Below are 19,568 nucleotides of genomic sequence, written 5' to 3' on the forward strand. Positions count from 1 at the left end.
CACAGCAAAAATAAATAAATTAATTAATAAACTCCTACCCCCAACATCTTCTTAAAAAAAAAAAAATCATGGGACAACGCCTCACTGTCACTGGATTCTGGGTAGAGCTGTTCAATGTCGGTCTCACATCACTGGTCTGCAGGGTCCCCCAAGGGCAGGGACTGCGTGGTTGTTTTGTTTGTTTGTTTGTTGTTGGCATGTGGGATCTTAGCTCCCCGACCAGGGATCGAACCCACAGCCCCTGCAGTGGAAGAGCAGAGTCTTAACCACTGGACCCCCAGAGAAGTCCGCACGAGACTGCGTGTTTTCTTCACTGCCTGTTCCCCAGTGCCTGGCACACAGTAAGTGCTCAAGACATATCTGTATCCAGGTGAGTGGTCCTCCCAGAGGAGACCACCCCAGTTCTGGGGTGCTCCTGCCTCTCTTCCCTCCCACCAGGGTGTCCCGGGGCTCACCGTATTTCTTATTGAACAGATCCTGGACTTGCTCCCTCAGCGTGTTGGCAATGTCGATCCGTGAGAGTCTGGCATCATAATTTTCTGCAAAGTGAAAAACAATTACGGATCTGGGCTGTTAAATGAAAAGGCACTTGGTGACTTTTTTTTTTTTTTGGCGGTGGGTGGGCCTCTCACTGTTGTGGCCTCTCCCGTTGCGGAGCACAGGCTCCCGATGCGCAGGCTCAGCGGCCACGGCTCACGGGCCCGGCCGCTCTGCGGCACGTGGGATCTTCCCGGACCGGGGCACGAACCCGCGTCCCCTGCATCGGCAGGCGGACTCTCAACTGCTGCGCCACCAGGGAAGCCCCACTTGGTGACTTTAAAGGAATATGATTTCCTAACTATGGGGAACTCCTTCTCAGGCAATTATCAGCTCCGTGGAGTGGGCCCCTTGGAGTCCTCCAGCACTAACTTCTTGACGGAGACGTGTGTTTTTTCCGGAAGGACGCACACTCTCGCGACAACAGCGATGAGTTGGAAATTAACTGTTGACATCTGAAACCCACACCAATGAGCCAGCCCTGGAGGTGAGAGACGCCATGAAGGCGAGTTCCTGCGTCACCGGCAGGTGGAGCGGGGCCTCGGTCAGGGTCAGGCGGGAGGCAGGAGGCAGCGCAGGGACGTGAGCTCAGCGAACAGGGCGGCCCCGCGGAGGCAGGGAGCCGGCCTGGCAGCTCCCAGCGGTCACTCACGCACCCAGAGTCTATCTCTTAAGGAGCCCGCGTGTCAGCACCTGCCATGAGACCCCTGGACGAGCCCCCGGCCTTGCGGAGATGAGAGCCTGGCACTCCCTTGTGGGAAGAGAGAGGTGGAGGAGGATGGAGGAGGGAGAGGATGGGTCTCTGGCTGGTTGGACACCAGTCCGCTAAGAGGGCTGAGTATGACGAGTCACGGGGGGGAGGTGAGAGACGGAACTCCTCCATCATAGAAAGTTCTGGCTGCCCAGGAAGGAGTTGAGAGGCTGGGGGGTAAGCAGGTGCCCCTCTGGGATTTGGGTCCCATCTCCCCGGGCTCCTCCACCCACAGAGGCTCCACCCTTCCTGCCGCTGGTCTGGTTGACCCCACTTTCTCCTCAAGGTCACATTGACCACCCAGGGCCCACATGGGGAGCACGCACCCTAGGGGACTCACAGCCACACCCTAGAGCTGCCCCGACGTGCATGTGGACGGCTGCTCTCAGGCACTGCAGCCCCTACTGATACTACGCTTGATCTTAACCAGAAGGTAATACCAGCCTCCGCTGTGGAGAGGGAGCCTCCCCTGTCAGTCCCGGCCCCTCCCTGCGTCTGTTTCTCACGTCCGGTCCTCTCCGCAGTCCTGCACTCAGGCTTCCCCCATCTTCCACGCCTCTTCCTCCACGCTCACGTCCTCCCACCCCTCCTTGGGCCAACCAGAGTCCTCCTTCTCGGGAGAGCCCTCCCTGCCCTCCGCGACCTCCTCTCCTCTGATTTCAAAGCACTAAGAGCACGGCCGGCCGCCTAATACAAGGCGGGCAGGTCAGCTGCTTCCCCAGACGGACAGCAGGCCGGCTCCCACGCCCTGTACCCCCGGGACCCCCAGCCACCTTGCGGAGCCTCTCACTGGAGCTGGCAGACTCCAGCCCTGCCTGGCTGCCTGCCGGCCTCGCTCAGACCCCGGGGCCCTGAGGTTGGCGGCCAGCCCCTCCCACCCCTAGCCTGGCCCTCCAAACGCAAGCCAGGTCAAGGTCATGGCACTGGGCCTGCGAAGCCCATCCTGAGCTGCAACCTTACCTTGAAAGCCCTGTCTCTTCAGGCTCTCGTCCACAAGAGGGTCCCCGGAATCCCTCTCTGGGGGCGGGGGGGAGAGAAGCCAGGGTGAGCAGGCAGCTCCTGGGACCCGGGACAGAGGTGGTATCTGGTGGGGGCAAACCCAGCAGGGAGGGCAATGGGGGGATGCCAGGGTAGACGGGACCAGGACAGAGGAAGCAGGAGGAGGGGTGATGGCATAAGCCTGGGACCCCTCCCACGACCGGCCCGCGCCTCGGCCCGCGACCCTGCGCAGGGTACCTTGGCTGTCTGTGAGGGGCTCTTTGACTCCTTCGGTGAGCAGCTCAGGCCTGCAAAACACAAGTGGGGCTATATCACCAAGATCCCTCCAGGGCTCCCCGGTACTGCCCAGCTCTCCCCCTGGGCCTCAGTCTGCACATATGTGCAGTGTGGGCGCTCCTGGCTCTGGACGGTCAAGGTCTGGGGTTTCTGCCTCCCAGGGACCCACGTGTGTGATCTGGGGGCTGCGCTGGGCTCTGAGGATCCAGCCAGGAGCAAAACCAGCCTGGTCCTGGCCCGGTGGAGCTGACCCCCTCACTCTCGGATCCAGGATGCTGTGTAACGGCCACTGGCCAGGGTCAGAGCACGGGGGCCTTCCTACGGAGCGGGTTTGAAGTGTAGACACAGTCGGGACTGACTGTGGCAAGATCTTGGTGTAGGGAAGGTCCAAGGTTTCTGGCTGACACCATTTCACTCTGGAGTCGGGGTCTCGGGGACCAGACCCAGCTTTACACGAACGTGTCTGTATCCCTGCAGACTCCACAGAGCCCGTCCTCACATTAGGTAACCCGCCCAACATGCTTGCGGTAGGCACTGCTTCCATCATCCCACTTGCAGGATGAGGAGACTGAGGCGTCGGGAAGGTGAGTAACGTGCCCACGACCACACAGCGAGAGGGGCAGAGTTCAAACTAGGCATCCCCCCCTCCTCGCCCGCAGCCTCTCCAGCTGAGGGACCCGTCCCACCCCAGGCCTGTTTTCTCATCTGAAATGGAATAATAACCCTGCCCTGGCTCAGAGGGCAACGGGCCTCATAAATCCATACCTGAAGACACAACAGGACCGCAGAAAGCACTCTGGCCTGGGAGCTGGGAGCCCTGCTCAGTGCCTGTGGGGAAATCACTACATTTTCTGGGCTTCAGTTTCCCCATAAGAAGGCAGAGAGGAAGTGATGGGGGGTCTAAATGCAGTCTGAGGGCTTTTCCAGCTCCTGAAGCTGTGATCCGGGGCAGGGCTGTGCCTTCTCCCTCCCTGGCCCTGTAAGCCCGGCTCTGTGTCAGGCACAGATGCCCGCTGCCAGGAGGGACACCAAATCCTCCTCCACTTGATGGAGGGGGTGGTGCCCTGAGAGTCTGGCCTTTGGCCTCCCTCCCAGGCAGGGTCTCCTGTGTCACAGCTTGGATACCCCTGTGAGGAAAAGCTCGGCACCTCCCCGGGCAGCCTCACCCACAGACCCATCCCCACACTGAACCCTGGTCCAGCATCGCTTCCCTTCGGGAGATGTGAAGGAGTGATTCTGGTACCTGTTGCACCCGCCATGCCCTGTCAGCCCTCCTCTGGCCAATGTGACCTCCCCAGTGCCCTCAGCCTGCCATTCAGCCCAGACCCCCACCACCCAGACAGGCCTGCTACAGCTGGACAAGGTTGTCCCCCAAATGGGGCACTTAGAATCAGTGCTGTATAATATAGCGTGGCTGGTCTTCAAGCCACTGGTATCAGCCAGACCTCTTGACCTCTAGGGAGGGGAGGGGGGCTGGACACAGTCCAATCACTTGGCCAGTAATCCAGTGACGGCTAGCAATGAATTCCAGTGAAAGTGTGGACACCGGGGTCGGCGGAGCTGCCTGGTTGGTGAACACACGGATGTGCTGGGAGGGTGATGCGCCCTGATGTCACAGGAAGAGGGGATGGAAGCTCCGCGTCCAGTCCCTCCCAGACTTTGTCCTTAATGTCTCTTCATTTGGCTGGTCCTGATTTGCATTCTTTCTATAAAACTGTCATTGCAATACAGTGCTTTCCTGCGTCCTGTAAGTCGTGCTAGTTAATTATCAAACTTGGGGAGGGGTCCTGGGAACCCCTGAATTTCCAGCCTGCTGCTCAGAAGTGTCAGTGGTCTAGGGACCTTTGAACTTTAGCTGATGTTGGAAGTGGGGGGGGGGTCTTGCTGGGGACTGTGTCCTGAATCCGTAGGGTCTGCTAAGTCTGGGAGGTCGGCACCAGAACTGCCCTGCAGCACTGCCATCAGACAGACCTTCTATGCAGTACGCGGGCCTCTCACTGCTGTGGCCTCTCCCGCCGCGGAGCACAGGCTCCGGACGCGCAGGCTCAGCAGCCATGGCTCAAGGGCCCAGCCGCTCCACGGCACGTGGGATCCCCCCGGACCCGGGCACGAACCCGTGTCCCCTGCATCAGCAGGCGGACTCCCAACCACTGCGCCACCAGGGAAGCCCCCCAAGGTTTTGTTTTGTTTTTTTTTTAAACTTTGGAGAATTTGATGAAAGCAAGGGACCCTATTTCCAGAAGAATGCACAAAAGAATATGAAAATTTTGGATACATGTTTGTTCAAGAATCTGGGTTAAGAATGTTTTTTGATCAAAGATTTAGAAAGTTTGGGGCTTCCCTGGTGGCGCAGTGGTTGAGAATCCGCCTGCCGATGCAGGAGACACGGGTTCGTGCCCTGGTCCGGGAAGATCCCACGTGCCGCGGAGCAACTAACCCCGGAGCCATGGCCGTTGGGCCTGTGCGTCCGGAGCCTGTGCTCTGCAACGGGAGAGGCCACAACAGTGAGAGGCCCACATACCGCAAAAAAAAAAAAAAAAAAAAAAAAAAAAAAAGATTTAGAAAGTTTGATTTGATCCTGTGCCAACTCTCATCAACTGGCAGTTGCTGTCTGGAGGCTGTTTAGAAGGACATGGAATTCAGGTTTAGGTGGAAATCAATCCATCAGTGATACCTCCTCGAAGTGATGATTTCTCATATATATTTTTATAGGCTCACTGTATTTCAAAATAAGGTCTTTAAATGAGGACATCAGGGTGGGCCCTAATCCAATCTGACTAGTGTCCTCATAGGGAGAGGAGATTAGGTCACAGGGAGACACCAAGGATGTGTGGACAGAGAGAAATGACCATGTGAAGACTTAGCAAGAAGGTGGGTTGTCTGCAAGCCAAGGAGATAGACCTCAGGGGAAACTAACCCTGCTGACACCTTGATCCTGAACTTCCAGGCTCCAGAACTGCGAGAAATAAATTTCTATTGTTTAAGCCACCTAGTCTGTAATACTTTGTTATGGCTGCTCTGGCAAGCGAATATATATACATATGTGTGTGTGTTTATATATATATATAAACACATACAAACATACATACATAAGACACACACATACACATACATTTATATTTTATTGAGATGTAATTCACGCTTTAAGGTACACGCATCAGTGGTTTTTAGTATATTCACACAGTTGTTTATGCAGCCATACTTCTTTTTTTTTTTTTTTTTTTTGGTGGTACGCGGGCCTCTCACTGTTGTGGCCTCTCCCGTTGTGGAGCACAGGCTCCGGACGCGCAGGCTCAGCGGCCATGGCTCACGGGCCCAGCCGCTCCGCGGCATGTGGGATCTTCCCGGACCGGGGCACGAACCCGTGTCCCCTGCATCGGCAGGCGGATTCTCAACCACTGCGCCACCAGGGAAGCCCACAGCCATACTTCTAATTCCAGGACATTTACATCACCCCCCCAAATACATATTTTTTAGAAGTAAGATTAATGAGAAGTGGCGATTTTTCACTAATATTCCCAATAGTATTTTTGGCTAATTTTTTAAAATGAAGAATAACAAAATAAATATACTCCAGTGCTCAATCTCTCTTCTCCAATTATCTCTTAGAATCACCCCAACTGGTCCTTAATCCTAACACCCCAACTGTTCCACTGGACAAAGTTAATCACTCTTTCCTACTTGAATCATTTTCTTCACTTGGCATTCAGAAAACGAATTATCTAAATGCACTTTAAAAAATTTATATATATATATATTTTTTTTTTAAGGAAATGAGCTCCTGATACAGGCAAGCACATGGATGAATCTCAAAAGCTGAGTGAAAGAGCCAGACCCAGCGAGATGCACAGTGTATGATTCCATTGATATGACTTTCTGGAAAAGGCAAAATGGCAAAAAACTGATCAACTACCACGTCGCAGGGTCTGGGGCAGCTAACAAGGGGGCACAAGGGAAGCTTGTGGAGTGACGGTAGGGATGTGACAGTGTGAGTTTGCCAAAAATCAAAGAGTTGTGCATTTTAAAAGGGTGAGTTTTACTGAATGTAAATTAAACTTCAGTAAACCTGATACTAAAAAAAAAAACAAAACACCCAAACCATCTTAATTGAGTACGTACACTGTGCCAGGTCTCTTGCTAAGCCTTGGCCTCCAGGGCCACCCCATAAATGGTACAGTACGCCCCACTGAACATCCTGAACACCCTACCCAAGGTCATGGGGAGTAACAGGAAGAGCTGGACTTAGACCCAGAAGCCTGCGAGTCACCCAAGGGCTTCCAGTTCTCAGCCTGAGGGGATGGGTGAGGCAGGCAGCCCCCACGTGCTACGTCCCTCCTGAATGCTGACAGGTTCCCACGTTCTGTCCCCACTCCGACCTCTCTCCTGAGTTTGACCCCCGTAATCCACCTGCCAACCCTCCCTGGAAGGCCCCCACGCACCTCAAACATAACACACAGCAGACTCACATCCCATATGTCAGCAAATTCTACCAGCCTCATCTTCAAAACACTGTCTGAATCTGACAACTCTTCACCATCCCACCCCTACCTGTACCTAATCCAAGAGGCCACTGTGTCCCCTGGGCCAGGAACAGCCTCCTCACTGGTCCCTGTTTCTGCCCCTGCCCATCCTCCTCAAAAACTTCCGGTGAGTTCTCGTTAAATTTGAAATAAAATCCAGACTCTTTAAAGCAGTCTAAGACCCTGTGTGATCCAGCTCCTGCTATCTCTTGGGCCTCGCCACTCACACTCTTCCCTCACTCCCCCTGCACCAGTCACAACGGCACCTTGCTAGACTTCAAACACACAAGGATGTCCCTGCCCCAGGGCCTTTGCACCTGCTGTTCCCGCTGCTTCAATGCTCTTCCACTGCAAATAATTTGCAAACCTTGCTTCATTAGGTCTCTGCTCCAAAGTCCCCTCCGTAGACAGGTTCCTCCTGCCCCTCCTTCTTTGCCCCTTTAACCTGCATCATAGCATTTATCTCTACCTGATACTATATTGTGATTTAATTCCGTGAGATCAGCCAACCCGAGGGCAGGACTCGGTGGCATTTGCTGCTGCGTCACTCCTGGAACATGGTGGGCACTCAAGATGTACTTGTGGAAGGAAGGAACCACATGTCCACTATTTGCATCTCCTGGAGCATCACCCTCTCTGCTTCTCCTGGTGCAAACCAGGCCCCACGAGAGAGCCCCCTGCCCCACACCCCATCACCAGCCTGCCACTCGAGGCGTGAAGGACACTGTGAGTCTCCCAATTTGGGGGCCATCTACTCCCCCAGGGAGAACAAACCCTTAAGAGTCTCCTCTTTCTTGTCACTTCGAACGAAACCAAAAGTCAATTTATAAGGCATCACGTTAATACACAGAAGCAAAAAAACACAAAACAGTTCACCCCAGGTCCTCCCTCATCTTTTAAAAATTCAGTAGCTGCCTCCATCTCCTCCAAAGGGATTTTATATCTGAGCTGGCACACAGGCTGGATACACTGGAGCTCCCTGGGTCCTCGCTGACAAAAATTAGATGCCCGAGGAAACAGGAGAGACTCAAAATGCCAATGCCTGATTCTCCAGTCCTGGGGTCATGGGGCATTGTCCTCAGCCTGGATGCCCCCTGGCCCAGAGGATGCTCAGAATTATCCAGATCAAGCTGGTAGGTGTACTCCCATTCGACATCTGGGTAAACTGGGGGCTGTTCTTGTGGGACTGAGAGGGCATTAGTCTGGTTGCTTAAGGTCCTTCAGGCCTGGGCTGGGCCTGGGCAACCTTGCGCCTGCTCAACTGAGGCCAAACCTCATCGAATGCCCTATTTTTTTTAAAAGAAGCTTCCCCAGTCTGAAGAGGAAGACGGCTACTTGGCGCTGCTCCTGGGTGCCGGGCAAGCCTGGAAGGGCTCTCGTGGACCCGGCCGGGCCTTACCTCTTGATGACGAACTGGATGCTGTTGCTGGCCTCCAGGATCTTCCGGAGCTTGGCGATCCCGAAGCAGTTGGGCCTGCGGAGGGAGATGCCTTCAGGCAGCCCCACCACAAACAGCTCCTCTGGGTACATCAGGAACTTGGAGTAGGGCACCTTGACAGGCTCCGAGATGCCAATGGCCTTGGCTGCAGAGATACGGCTGCTGTAGGGCCACCCAGATCTATGGGGCCACGAGCCTCAACTCCCACCTCCCATGTCTGCATGGGGGGGCCGCAGGTGCCGGAGCCCTTCTGAAACTTAGCCCTCAGTTGAACCCTCCTGACCCTCCTGAGGTGAGTACCGTTAGCCCCAGGCTGTGGGCAAGAGACCCAGAGCCCAGAGGGGAGGTGACCTGTCTCAGGTCTCAGAGCCCCAGAGCTGGGGGACGTGAACCCAAGTAAGTGGGGCCCCCAGACCTACGCTCAGTTCGTGCCCTCATACCCTGGCAATGCAGGAGAAACTGCTGACGGCTGGTGAGACCTGGCATCGGCTCCACCCAGTCCACTTGTCCCCGTGCTGCCAGGAAGGCCCTCCAGAGGGTCCCCCTGCCACCATAAATAACCCCAACCCCCTGCACGGCCCAACACCACGCCTTGGGAACCAGAGGGATCTGAGGCCCGGGCCAGGCACTGACGCTCACTAGTTCTGGGGCCTAGGACAAGCCACATCACTTCCCCAGGCCTCATTTTCCTCATCTGTAAAATGGGCATTAGGACACAGGCATTTTGTGAGATGGGATGGGAGAACTCATGTGAAGCACCTCGCCGGTGCCTGGCCAACCACAAGGGCTGAAGGAAGAGTGGGCTTCGCCCTGCCTCCCTGCTCTCTTTCCTGGTCTTTCTAGTAGGAAAGACCTTATTTTCCATCTGTCCTCCTGAGGACCCTGAACGAGGGTGTCTGCGGGTACAGAGGGGCAGTGACAGCAGTCAGAGTGGCCTCTGCAAGCTGAGGCTGAGGCAGACTGTGAGTGAGTGTGAGCCTGTTGAACGAGGAGGTGGGGACGCTGCGTTTCAGAGGGTGGGGTTCTCTGGCAGTGCCTCAGTCTCCCCGGGAGGGAGGTCTAGAGCTGAGGAAGGGGCAGGATGGCAGCCCTTGCAGTGCCCCGGCCCCTTTCCCAGTGGGTCCCAGCCCCTCCGGCCCCTCCCTCCCCTGTCTCTGTTCCGGGAGCAGCTGGGATGGGGGGTCAGGGCCTCTGAAAACAGGGCAGCTGGAGGGAGGCCTGGATGCCCCGACCCTACCCGGCTCCTCGCTCACCGTATCGCGTGTTGAAAAGCAGCTCCACCTGCTTCCGCAGAGGCCGGATCACGTCACCATGACTGTCTGAAAGGCAAAGAACAGTTTGGTGAGCCTCCCCAGTGGCAGCAGGACCCTGCTTCTCAGCTCATGTCCTAGGTCTGCTGGCACCAAGAATGACCCTGTGCTGGGACCTTGGAATGGGGAAGGGTAATGGTGGCAGGTAACCTACTTCCTCAGAAGTGGCACCCCCTGCAGACAGGTCCACAATTCTGGGGCTCAAATACCTGCTTGTGAAATCAGATCTAGGGCATTACCAGGACTGAATGGAAGGTTTTGAGGCCTAAGAATGACCATGGGCCTTTCTATGTGAATGTCACTCTAGACCAGCACCGTAGTGACTTAGCTAGCGTGTGAACTCTAAGCCTGCAAATTGAGTATGCCGCCACTAGGTGGCAGTGGATGTTGATTAAAACTTCAGAGCTCCTCCCCTGCCAGGCTGGGTTTGGGATTGGGAAAGTGCCGCTCCTCTCCTCTGACACCCACTCATTCCGTTCCAGGGGTGGAAACAGACCCGTCCTCACCTTGATCTCCCTGCCTGTCCTACTCCCACCCTCCGCAGGGTGGGAATGAGCGGTGTTCCTGAGATTGAACATGTCTATTGGACACAAAGCCAATTTTGTGCTTTCAGGCCTAAATTCGACTTGCTCAGGAAGACTCAGCCTTAAAATCTTTGTGGAAAGAGGCAGGGTGTATATAAAAACAAAATAAGAAAGGCTTACAATTTCCTTTACCAGAAAGAGCTGCTTCTACCTTTGACCGTGTACCTCTCAGTTCTACAAGACAGGACTATAAACCTCCTCCCAACTCAGGCAGCCCACAGGACACCCACCCCCAAACCCGGTGTTGGGCAGACAAAAAGGAGATGCAGGACAGGGGAGGGGAGGAGACGTGGGGGGGGGGTGAAAAATGGGTAGTGAACAGTGCCTCACCCTCTACAGGCCTCTCCTCAGGCCGCGGGTCCTCGCTGGGGCCTTTGTCTGAAAAAGAGGGTGCCAGGCAGCCATCTTCATCATCTCCTGCACCACCAAAGTCAGGGCAGACAGGTGGGGAACGCCAGGCCCGGACTCTGGAGCATGGCACGGTGACTCCCAGATGGGATCAAGGACCCCAATTTTGCACAAGCACCTGCCCTCGCCTCCATGTGAGCTTCAGAGACCAGATATCCTGTGACATTTGGTAAACACCCCGTGGAGACCAGCCCTGCACCAGCCTGTCCTTCCATCTACTGCCCGCCAGGTTCTGTTCTAGGCATTGAGGACACACGGGAACAAGACAAAGCCTTGTCCTCCTGGTGTGACATCAGACATTACATACGATGCCAGATGGCAGTGATGCCGTAAAGAAAAACAGAGGGAATTCCCTGGCTGTCCAGTGGTTAGGGCTCCACGCTTCCACTGCAGGGGGCAGAGGTTCTGTCCCCGGTCAGGGAACTACGATCCCACATGTCACATAGCATGGCTGGATAAGGAGATGGAGAAAAGGCCGGTGGGGGCGTGGAGCCACCTAGGGTCACGTGGTCCTGGGGCGTCTGACAAGATGACACTGGCTCTGGCCTGGGCCCAAGGGACCCAACCTTGTCCCCAGGTGCCCGTCCAACAGGCAGCAAGGTCGTGGCACAGTGAACAACAGGGGAGGTGAGGGCTCAAGCTGTACGGGGGAGGGGTGAGACTGGCCTTGGGGGGCCACGGGGGGGTACACCTGGGCTGTACCCAAGTGTCCAGGGAAAGCAGTGGGGCGGGAGAGGGACACAGGCAGGGAGCGGGGAACAGTGTGTAGGGGGAGGGTGGTGGCAAACTCAGAGATGGCAGATTTCCGCAGGAGGATGAACTCCAAGTGCGGGCAGTGGAAGCGGGGTGCAGGGGGTGGGGCACAGGCCGACCGGCGGGCTTTCAACGCTTGAAACGACCAGAAGGAAACTGCGACTTAGGAAGTTTGCCATGTGTTTGCCAGGTGCTTTCCCAGGCAGGGCTAACCCTTAAACAGCCCTTCTCAGCCCAACACGAGGCTGAGCTGGGGAGGGGCGGAGCAGTCGGACCCCGGGTCTGCTCCTGGCCAGCTGGTGGAGAGGATGCTCGGTGATGAGGGATGTTCCAGATGGGATCGTGAGTGGGGGAAGGAAAGGGGCTGATCCTGGGACAGCTGCCCATGGTCAAGGGCCACTCACGGACAGAGGGAAGGGGAGCCTGCATCTGGGACCGCCAGACAAGCCTAAGCCTTGGGGCTCAGCCCGGAAGGTTCTGGAAGGTTTCTTTCATCTATGCTCAGCCTCTGACTTAAAAAGGGCCAGGCCTGAGCTTTCAGCCTAAATTTTCCTCATGGCAATAGGTACACTATGGGCAGGTAGATGCTGGGCCCACCTGACTCTGCCCGGAGGCATTTTTCTGGCTGTGGGAGCAGACCAGCAAGGTACAAGGGCTGGGGTCACTGCCTGGAAACAGCTCTCAGCCAGTGATGGAGGGCAGATCACCAGCCCAGCTCCCAGCTTCCTCAGCTGCGTTAACTCGGGTGTGTGATTTACGTGGGCTCCCGTGGCCCCTCACCTCAGCTGCCCACAGGGGTGACGGGCCCGACGGCACTGCTGTCCTGTCCAGCCCCGCTTCGTACCTGGACTGCCCTTCCCGGACTCTCCTCCCTAATGAACGAAGGCCCCTGTCTCAGGGGAAGGCCCTGGGGGATCCCAAACTCATCAACTTCATCTTTGCCATTTCTAGACAGAGAGGGGCAGACAGGAGGAGAGGAGTCCGGTGGGGACAGGGGGACAAGCAGTGCTGCCAGGGAGGGTTCCCTGAATCAGGGAGCTGGAGCTGTCTCAGGGCAGAGGGAGATGCCCAGATGTCAACAGCAGCAGCACCGATCAAGTTCACGAAATGGCTTGAGAGGAACAAGAGGGGAGACCAGGAAGTCTGTCCCCGCTCTGAGCTGTCCGTGTGTGCAGGGCCACCCCCAGGCGGTAGCAACAATCTGAGAGCCAGGCAGGAGATGACCGCACCCAGACACCCACAGGGAACCAGCTCAGCTCTGCGGCTCTACTAAGCAGGGGCCACTAAGGAGGGGCTTCTGCCAGCCTTTGTAGTAGGACCCTGAAAGCAGAAGGAAGCGGGGCCGGGTCCTCTCCTGGGGGGCGGGGGGCTCTTTCAAAGGCAGCAGGAGATGATGACCTGTGTACTTTGGGGGCCCTAATTCCAAACGTGAGAAAGTTGCCTGCTTCCCCCCGCCCCCGCCACCCTCTGGCATGGGGGCGGGGCTACTTACCCTGAACAAACCCGACCATGTGCGCACTGCCTCCCCATTTTCAACCTCGGTTGGACCAGAGGTGCCCAAGGCACCAGGTGAGCAAACGAGGGATGATTTGTACAGTAACAACATCAGTTGGGAGAAGCCTTTCCAATAGAAATGGCACCATGCTGGTCCACGGCCCCCCCAACCCAAGGGGCCTCCACAGATCAGCAACCCCTTGGTCTTCTTTTTACATTTATTAAATTTATTTATGTTTGGCTGCGTTGCATCTTCGTTGCTGAGCACGGGGCTTTCTCTAGTCGCGGCGAGCGGGGGCTACTCTTCGTTGCGGTGCGCGGGCTTCTCACTGCGGTGGCTTCTCTTGTTGCGGAGCACGGGCTCTAGGCGCAGGGGCTTCAGTAGTTGTGGCCTGAGGGCTTAGTTGCTCCACGGCATGTGGGATCTTCCCAGACCAGGGATAAAACCCATGTCCCTTACACTGGCAGACGGGCCCTTAACCACTGCACCTCCAGGGAAATCCCCCCTCGGTCTTCTTTCTACCGCTGTGAATGCAGCCAGGTGACATGCGACTTCTTAAAGACCAGGCCACACTGTCAGCTCATCCTGAGCCTTTGGTCCACTACACTCCCCGCACAGTTACCAGATTGCTTCCAGTTCCACTCATGCCCAGCCCGTGCCTGACAATATTCTTTCTTCACTACCGAGGTATTCAAAGCACATCGCAACTGATTTAGGGAGTGACAGAGATAAATCACTTAACCTAACATGGCTACTTTTTGGATATTTTCCACCCCCAAGTCTAGCAGGAGGATACCGTTAACTGTTCCCTGACAGCTGGACGAGCTTGTTGCCCTTTTTCATGGTCATCGTTGACGTTGGCAGGAACATCTCTGTGCAGAAAACACTGGTCACGTTTCAGACAATGTCCTCGGACCGGGGTCCTGCTGGACGTATGGGGGAGGGGGTGGCGGTGCTCATTTTTATGGCTCTTCAAGCTGACACATTTCTCTAAAAGGCAATTTGCCCGTTTGCGTTCTTACCAGCGCCAGGTCCGTGCCCGTTTCCCCACGTCCTCGGCAAAAGTTCTGTTCAGTTAAAAGGTGCGAGAGATGCCCCTTTGTTCAAGCCCTTGTTTCTCGGTGGCTGCCTGTGTTTGTTTACCGTCTCTCTCTTTTTTTTCTGTGGCAGGTACTGGGATGTACTTACTACTCAGATCCCCTTCCAGGAAGAGCTTGTTGGCCTAGCAGTGGGGAGTGTGGTCAGTGGGCAGCTGCCCCTTTAAGGACTGACCTTCCGGGGCGGCCTGCATCTCGTGACTGATTGAGGTGGAGCTATAAACGCCAGGATGTCCAGTGCAACTGGGAGCTGCTACCTTAAGGGCCTTTCTGGCTCCGAGGTCCCCGTGGGGTTGGTGGGTGCGTTGCTGCAGCCAGACCATGGCTTGCCTTCTCCCTCGCCCCCCTTGTGCCTCCGTCCCCTCCCTTACATAGGTGTTGATCCCAAGGGCAGCGCCTAATAAACACCCCACACATTAAACTCCGTCTCAGAGACTGGGCCCCGGAGAACACAACCCGTGACACACGACCCGGGGCTGTGCATTTTTCTTGTGCGTTTCAGCCCACTGTCCTGGTCTGTCGGTCAAGGCCGTGGGGAACATCATTCTTGGATGGACTGACCATTCCTCCCCAAGGAACTGCGTGATCTTGCTGCCTAAGGTCCCTTTATCCAACTAACTGACAAATGTTTGAGGAAGGACCAAGCCCTCCAGGACCACAGGGGAAACCTTCCCCATGTGGAGGCTGGGGTCCCCCTGCAGCCCTCCCTTTTTTTTGCTTGAAATTCAAAGAACTTTTATTTAAATTGAAAACAATACTTAAAACTGCATTTAGAGTCAACACCCTTTTGTTTATAAAAATCACGAGGAGCTTCCGCAGCTGGAGGGTCACCTGGAGATCTTGACGTCGTATGAGCCAACTCAGTCCTGTGGATGAGCCCACACTGGGTCCCCTCTGACGGCTCACAGTCGCCCATGTGGAAGTCTGTTCCAGAACTGTGCCTGGCACTGACGCACGGTCCACCTGTCTGCAATTTGGGCAAAACCTCATCTCCAGGTCTACCTCTGTTGTCAGCTCATCTGTGTCTGCTGTGACTTCTCACATCCCGTGGACGTCTTAGGTATTATCCATAGATCACACGCATCCACAGCAGCTCTGAGGACCCTTTATATCTCCTTATTGAACTGGACTCCCAGGTCCTCCTCACTCTTTCCTGTTTCCAGACCATTCTCCCTGACAGAGAAGACGGAAGCAGACGAGGAGCAGAGATATTCTGCCTTTAGTCTGTCACCAGTTAACGCGGCACCACCCATCTGGGCCTGCAGGAAACCTTCTTATTTATTTTTCCAGTCACTTGTTTATTTTTGGTAGGGGAAAAGTTAAAGAGTGCAGTAAGGCGTACAGAATATTATAACAAATACTCATGGACCTATCAGCCAGAATGAATACACATTAGCATTTTGTCATATTTGCACACGATTTTTTAAAATAAAACATTAGCAATATTTTTACATCTCCAAATTTATAGAAATGCTATACTGTCTATATCCTTCTGCACTTGCTTTTCACATTAACCATTATGAGATTTCTTCACACTGTTCATTTAAATACACCTACTATGCTTTTGCACAGTATCCTTAAGCAATACCCAGCCCTCTCCCCTCCTAATCAAGCCCACTACCAGACATCACAGGCAAGGGAAACAAATTCCAGCTGTCTTCCTAAAGTTTCCTGCCCTGGCCCTGCATCCCTATTACAGAGCCTTCCAAACGCAAATCATCTAAGTACTAATATCGTTTTCTGCCATATCCGCAAACCTTCTATAATTTACATACTATTTGTCTTTATAATGATTCACTTAAAAAAAATTTTTTTTTAATTTTTTGGCTGTGCCACGCGGCACGCGGGATCTTAGTTCCCCAACCAGGGATCAAACCTGCACCCCCTGCAGTGGAAGCACGGAGTCTTAGCAACTGGACCGCCAGGGAAGTCCTATAATGATTCACTTTTTTTTTTTTTGCGGTACGCAGGCCTCTCACAGCTGTGGCCTCTCCCGTTGCGGAGCACAGGCTCCGGACGCGCAGGCTCAGCGGCCACGGCTCACGGGCCCAGCCGCTCCGCGGCACGTGGGATCTTCCCGGACCGGGGCACGAACCCACGTCCCCTGCATCGGCAGGTGGACTCTCAACCACTGCACCGCCAGAGATGCCCCAATGATTCACTTTTTAAAAACATTAACTATGTGTAATAATTCTTACTTCTTATTATCAATAATAACATCTGTTGAGAATGGTTGGAGCTGAGAGCTGGGCATGTGAGATTCATTAAGCTATTCTTTTCAACTTTGGGTGGTTTTGAACACTTCCAAAATAAACTTCCAAAAACAAAACACACAGAACCCCTACCGTCTCCCTGCTGCTATCCACCTGCCCAACCATTCCTCTTGCCTAAATTATCGTCAGAGTCTGTTTCTGTCCTTGTCCCCAGACCTTCTGCAGTCTGTTCTCAGCTCCGCGGTCAGAGTAAACACTGTTAAAATGTACTCCATTAGCGCCAACCCCCGCACTGGTTCCCGTCCCTTCAGAGTTAAGTCTCTAGTCCTTCTTTTGATGTACACAACGCTGCATAACTCACCCACCACCTCCCTTTCCCCGCCTCACTCTGTTCCAGCCACCGGCCTCCTTGCTGTTGCTCAGACATGCTGGGCATAGCCCGCCTCAGGGCCTTTGCCTGTCCTGCTGCCTCTGCCTGGAAAGTTCTGTCCTGATATCCACACGGCTCCTGCCCACACCTCCTTCAGGTCTTTGCTCCAATGTCATTTTCTCAGTGAGGTCCTCTCTGACCACTCAAATCCTGTAATAACCACCCCTCCTGCCCCTGATACTCTTCCCCTCCTGGCTTTGTGTCTCCCTGTAGCACTTATCACCATCTGACTTTCTATTTTTCTTTTTCCTTTTTTGGGGGGCCTCACTGCACAGCTTGCAGGATCTTAGTTCTCTGACCAGGGATCAAAGCCGGGCTCCTGGCAGTGAAAGCCTGGAATCCTAACCACTGGACCGCCAGGGAATTCCCCTATTTTACTTACTGATTTGCTTACTACCTGTCTCCCTGCACTGGGATGTCAGCCCACAAGGACGGGGACTTTGGTCTTTTGGGTTCACTGCTCTGTCCCCAGCACCTTGCACGGGACCTTGTACATAGTAGGTGCTCAATAAATAGTTATTGACTAAATAAACAAATTGATCCAAATGGGAGCTCCTGGGAAAGACACAGTAACCACACTTAATATTAACTCAAGGCCTACTTCAAGTTTTCATAAAGGAACCTGGCCTGGGTGGGGGAGCCAGGCATATACTGAGTTTCTTCCAAGGGGGACAGTCAATACCAAGAAAAGTCTAGAGGCTTCCTGGCCCACCCCTCTCCCTGTTACATCCCAGGGAGGTGGGTCCCCAGCCCATTTCTTACCAGTCAGCATCTCCATCCCGTAACCGGAATCTTCCGAGGGCACATGTCCGGGCATCGAGTCTGTCATTTCCTCAGAGGTTGGGGAAGGGTCTGGAGGCAAAACTCCAAATGACAACAGCATCTTCTGTCTGTCCCACCCCGTCACGGTCCCTCAGGGACCTCCCAGCCCAGCATGCCCACAGAGCAGGACCCTTAAGGAAGCTGCACCCCGGACTCTGGGAGGGTAGCTGTGCCAGAGGACACAAGCGGGGACCCAAGGGGCCTGGAGCCTGTGGTTACCCCATACTGAGCCTCCAGATGACAAGTACATGCCCCTCTTCACAGATGTGGAAACTGAGCCTCAGAGGAACCCAGGTCTGGAGTCAAGCTCAGATCCTCTGACTCCAATGACCTTTACTTCTCCCCGCAGCCTCTCAAACCCCAGGGAAGCCAGGCCAGAGAGGTGAAGGCTGGGGGGGCCTTTAGGAAGGTCGGAGATGAGACCTGACCCCCAGCCCAGAGGGCAGATGTGGCTACAGAAAGCACACGCAATGCTGCACCCTTTCACGATCAGACCAGAGAAACAGGGGCCTGGCGACCCCTTCTTGGCCGAGGCAGGTGCCAGAGAGACAGAACAGGACAGCCCGGGAGGGGACACGGTGGCGCTCGATCCCTGTACCTTCAGGCGGGGGTGGCAGGGTCAGCCCTTACCTGGGACAGTGACCTGAATGATATCTAGATCCTCTGGCTCAATTTTGATGGGTCTCAGCCCACCCAGCTCCCCAGAGGTTCCTGTGAGGGGGAAACGAGGGATCTGGTCAGGTGTGGGCGTGAGCTCGGCCGGGCAGGGGAGTCATTCTTGAACATTCTCCCGTCTGGGACTTGTTAGTAGTGCCAGGACAAGTCATGTCGGCCCTGGTGTCTGAGCTATAGGTAGATACAACGTACAGACCTGGCAACTGAGGCCTGCATCGCCAAGGATGTGGAGGCAGAGGTGATACCCCAATCCAGGTCTCCCACAAAGCCACCCACACCCCACCTGCCCCTCCCGGCCCACAGCGAGCTCCCAGCATGCTCTGCGGCCTGGGGGAGGGTCAGGGGACAGGGGTGGACCGAGGACATTCATGAATACCCAGGCTCATGGTCTGAGCTGGCCTCCTCCCCAGAGCTGCTGAGTGGGGCTGGTGGACGCCCTCCCACCCCAGACACACGCAGTGGGATTAGCTCCTCACCTGGCCCACAGTCTTCAGAGAGACTGCTTTTGTCCGACCTGTGGGAAGGAAGCCGAGAAATGACATGGCATCAGCCCCAGCTTTCCCCCTCCGAGCAGTCAGGGGCCCACGGCGGCTGCCAATTCCAAATGCACCCCTGACCACATCTGCTCCCATCCCACCAGGATCCACGCCCCCCTCCCCATGCCAGCAATATTCCCAGTACCCCATCTCCCAGAAAACAGTCTCCTGGCTGCCCCAGCCGAGTTCCTGCTCCCTATCCTGGGGTGACGTTCTGGGCATCCACCTTGCCCACCAGCTGGGAGCTGCTGAGGCCTCTGGGTCTGGCCAGTCTAGGAGCCCCACCACTTAAGTGCAGTGGGGGTTTGATCCGTGCTTGTCGGGGGGACTGAGGGCTGTAGCGACCACCCACCTGGAGAGGGTTCAGGAGCCCGGGGAGGGGTTTGGGGAGTGAAGCTGGGCAGGACCCTGGGATGGAGGATTCGGTTCATTCATAGAATGAACTGTCGGGGAGGCCTGGGCTGGACGTGGGGATTCTGGGAAAGATGGCCCATCCCTGGCCCCCAGGAGCCAAGGGCCTGGGTGGGGGGCACTGGTGAATGGCGACCAGGCCGTAAGCTGAGTGTGAGGCCTTGTGGACATGCAGGGCAGATTCCTGACCTAGTCTGGGTGCCAGGGAAAGCTTTTTTTTTTTTTTGCGGTACGCAGGCCTCTCACTGCTGTGGCCTCTCCTGTTACAGGGCACAGGCTCTGGACGCGCAGGCTCAGCGGCCATGGCTCACGG

At 55.3% G+C, this 19,568-nt stretch overlaps 1 protein-coding gene across 12 annotated transcripts in view; it reads right to left on the reverse strand.

Moving 5' to 3' along the window:
• The window catches only part of GTF2IRD1 (GTF2I repeat domain containing 1), a 112,460-nt gene that overhangs the window by 35,736 nt on the left and 57,156 nt on the right, over nt 1-19,568 (reverse strand). For 4 of the 12 annotated variants that reach the window (XR_010836389.1, XM_067012413.1, XM_067012412.1 and 1 more), the window contains 9 exons: nt 18,785-18,822; nt 18,264-18,344; nt 17,574-17,663; nt 10,746-10,832; nt 9,775-9,840; nt 8,483-8,666; nt 2,525-2,574; nt 2,249-2,305; nt 456-539 (listed from right to left, as the gene is read on the reverse strand). Coding sequence is in view for 11 of the 12 variants with exons in the window: in XM_067012413.1 (XP_066868514.1) it covers nt 456-539; nt 2,249-2,305; nt 2,525-2,574; nt 8,483-8,666; nt 9,775-9,840; nt 10,746-10,832; nt 17,574-17,663; nt 18,264-18,344; nt 18,785-18,822 (737 nt within the window). In the remaining variant the exon portion in view is untranslated. The remainder of the gene's footprint in view (nt 1-455; nt 540-2,248; nt 2,306-2,524; nt 2,575-8,482; nt 8,667-9,774; nt 9,841-10,745; nt 10,833-17,573; nt 17,664-18,263; nt 18,345-18,784; nt 18,823-19,568) is intronic. The other 8 variants (XM_059038397.2, XM_067012414.1, XM_067012409.1 and 5 more) reach the window with 4 other exon arrangements.

The sequence above is a fragment of the Kogia breviceps genome, chromosome 14 (assembly GCF_026419965.1).
Source record: "Kogia breviceps isolate mKogBre1 chromosome 14, mKogBre1 haplotype 1, whole genome shotgun sequence".
Taxonomy (NCBI): domain Eukaryota; kingdom Metazoa; phylum Chordata; class Mammalia; order Artiodactyla; family Physeteridae; genus Kogia; species Kogia breviceps.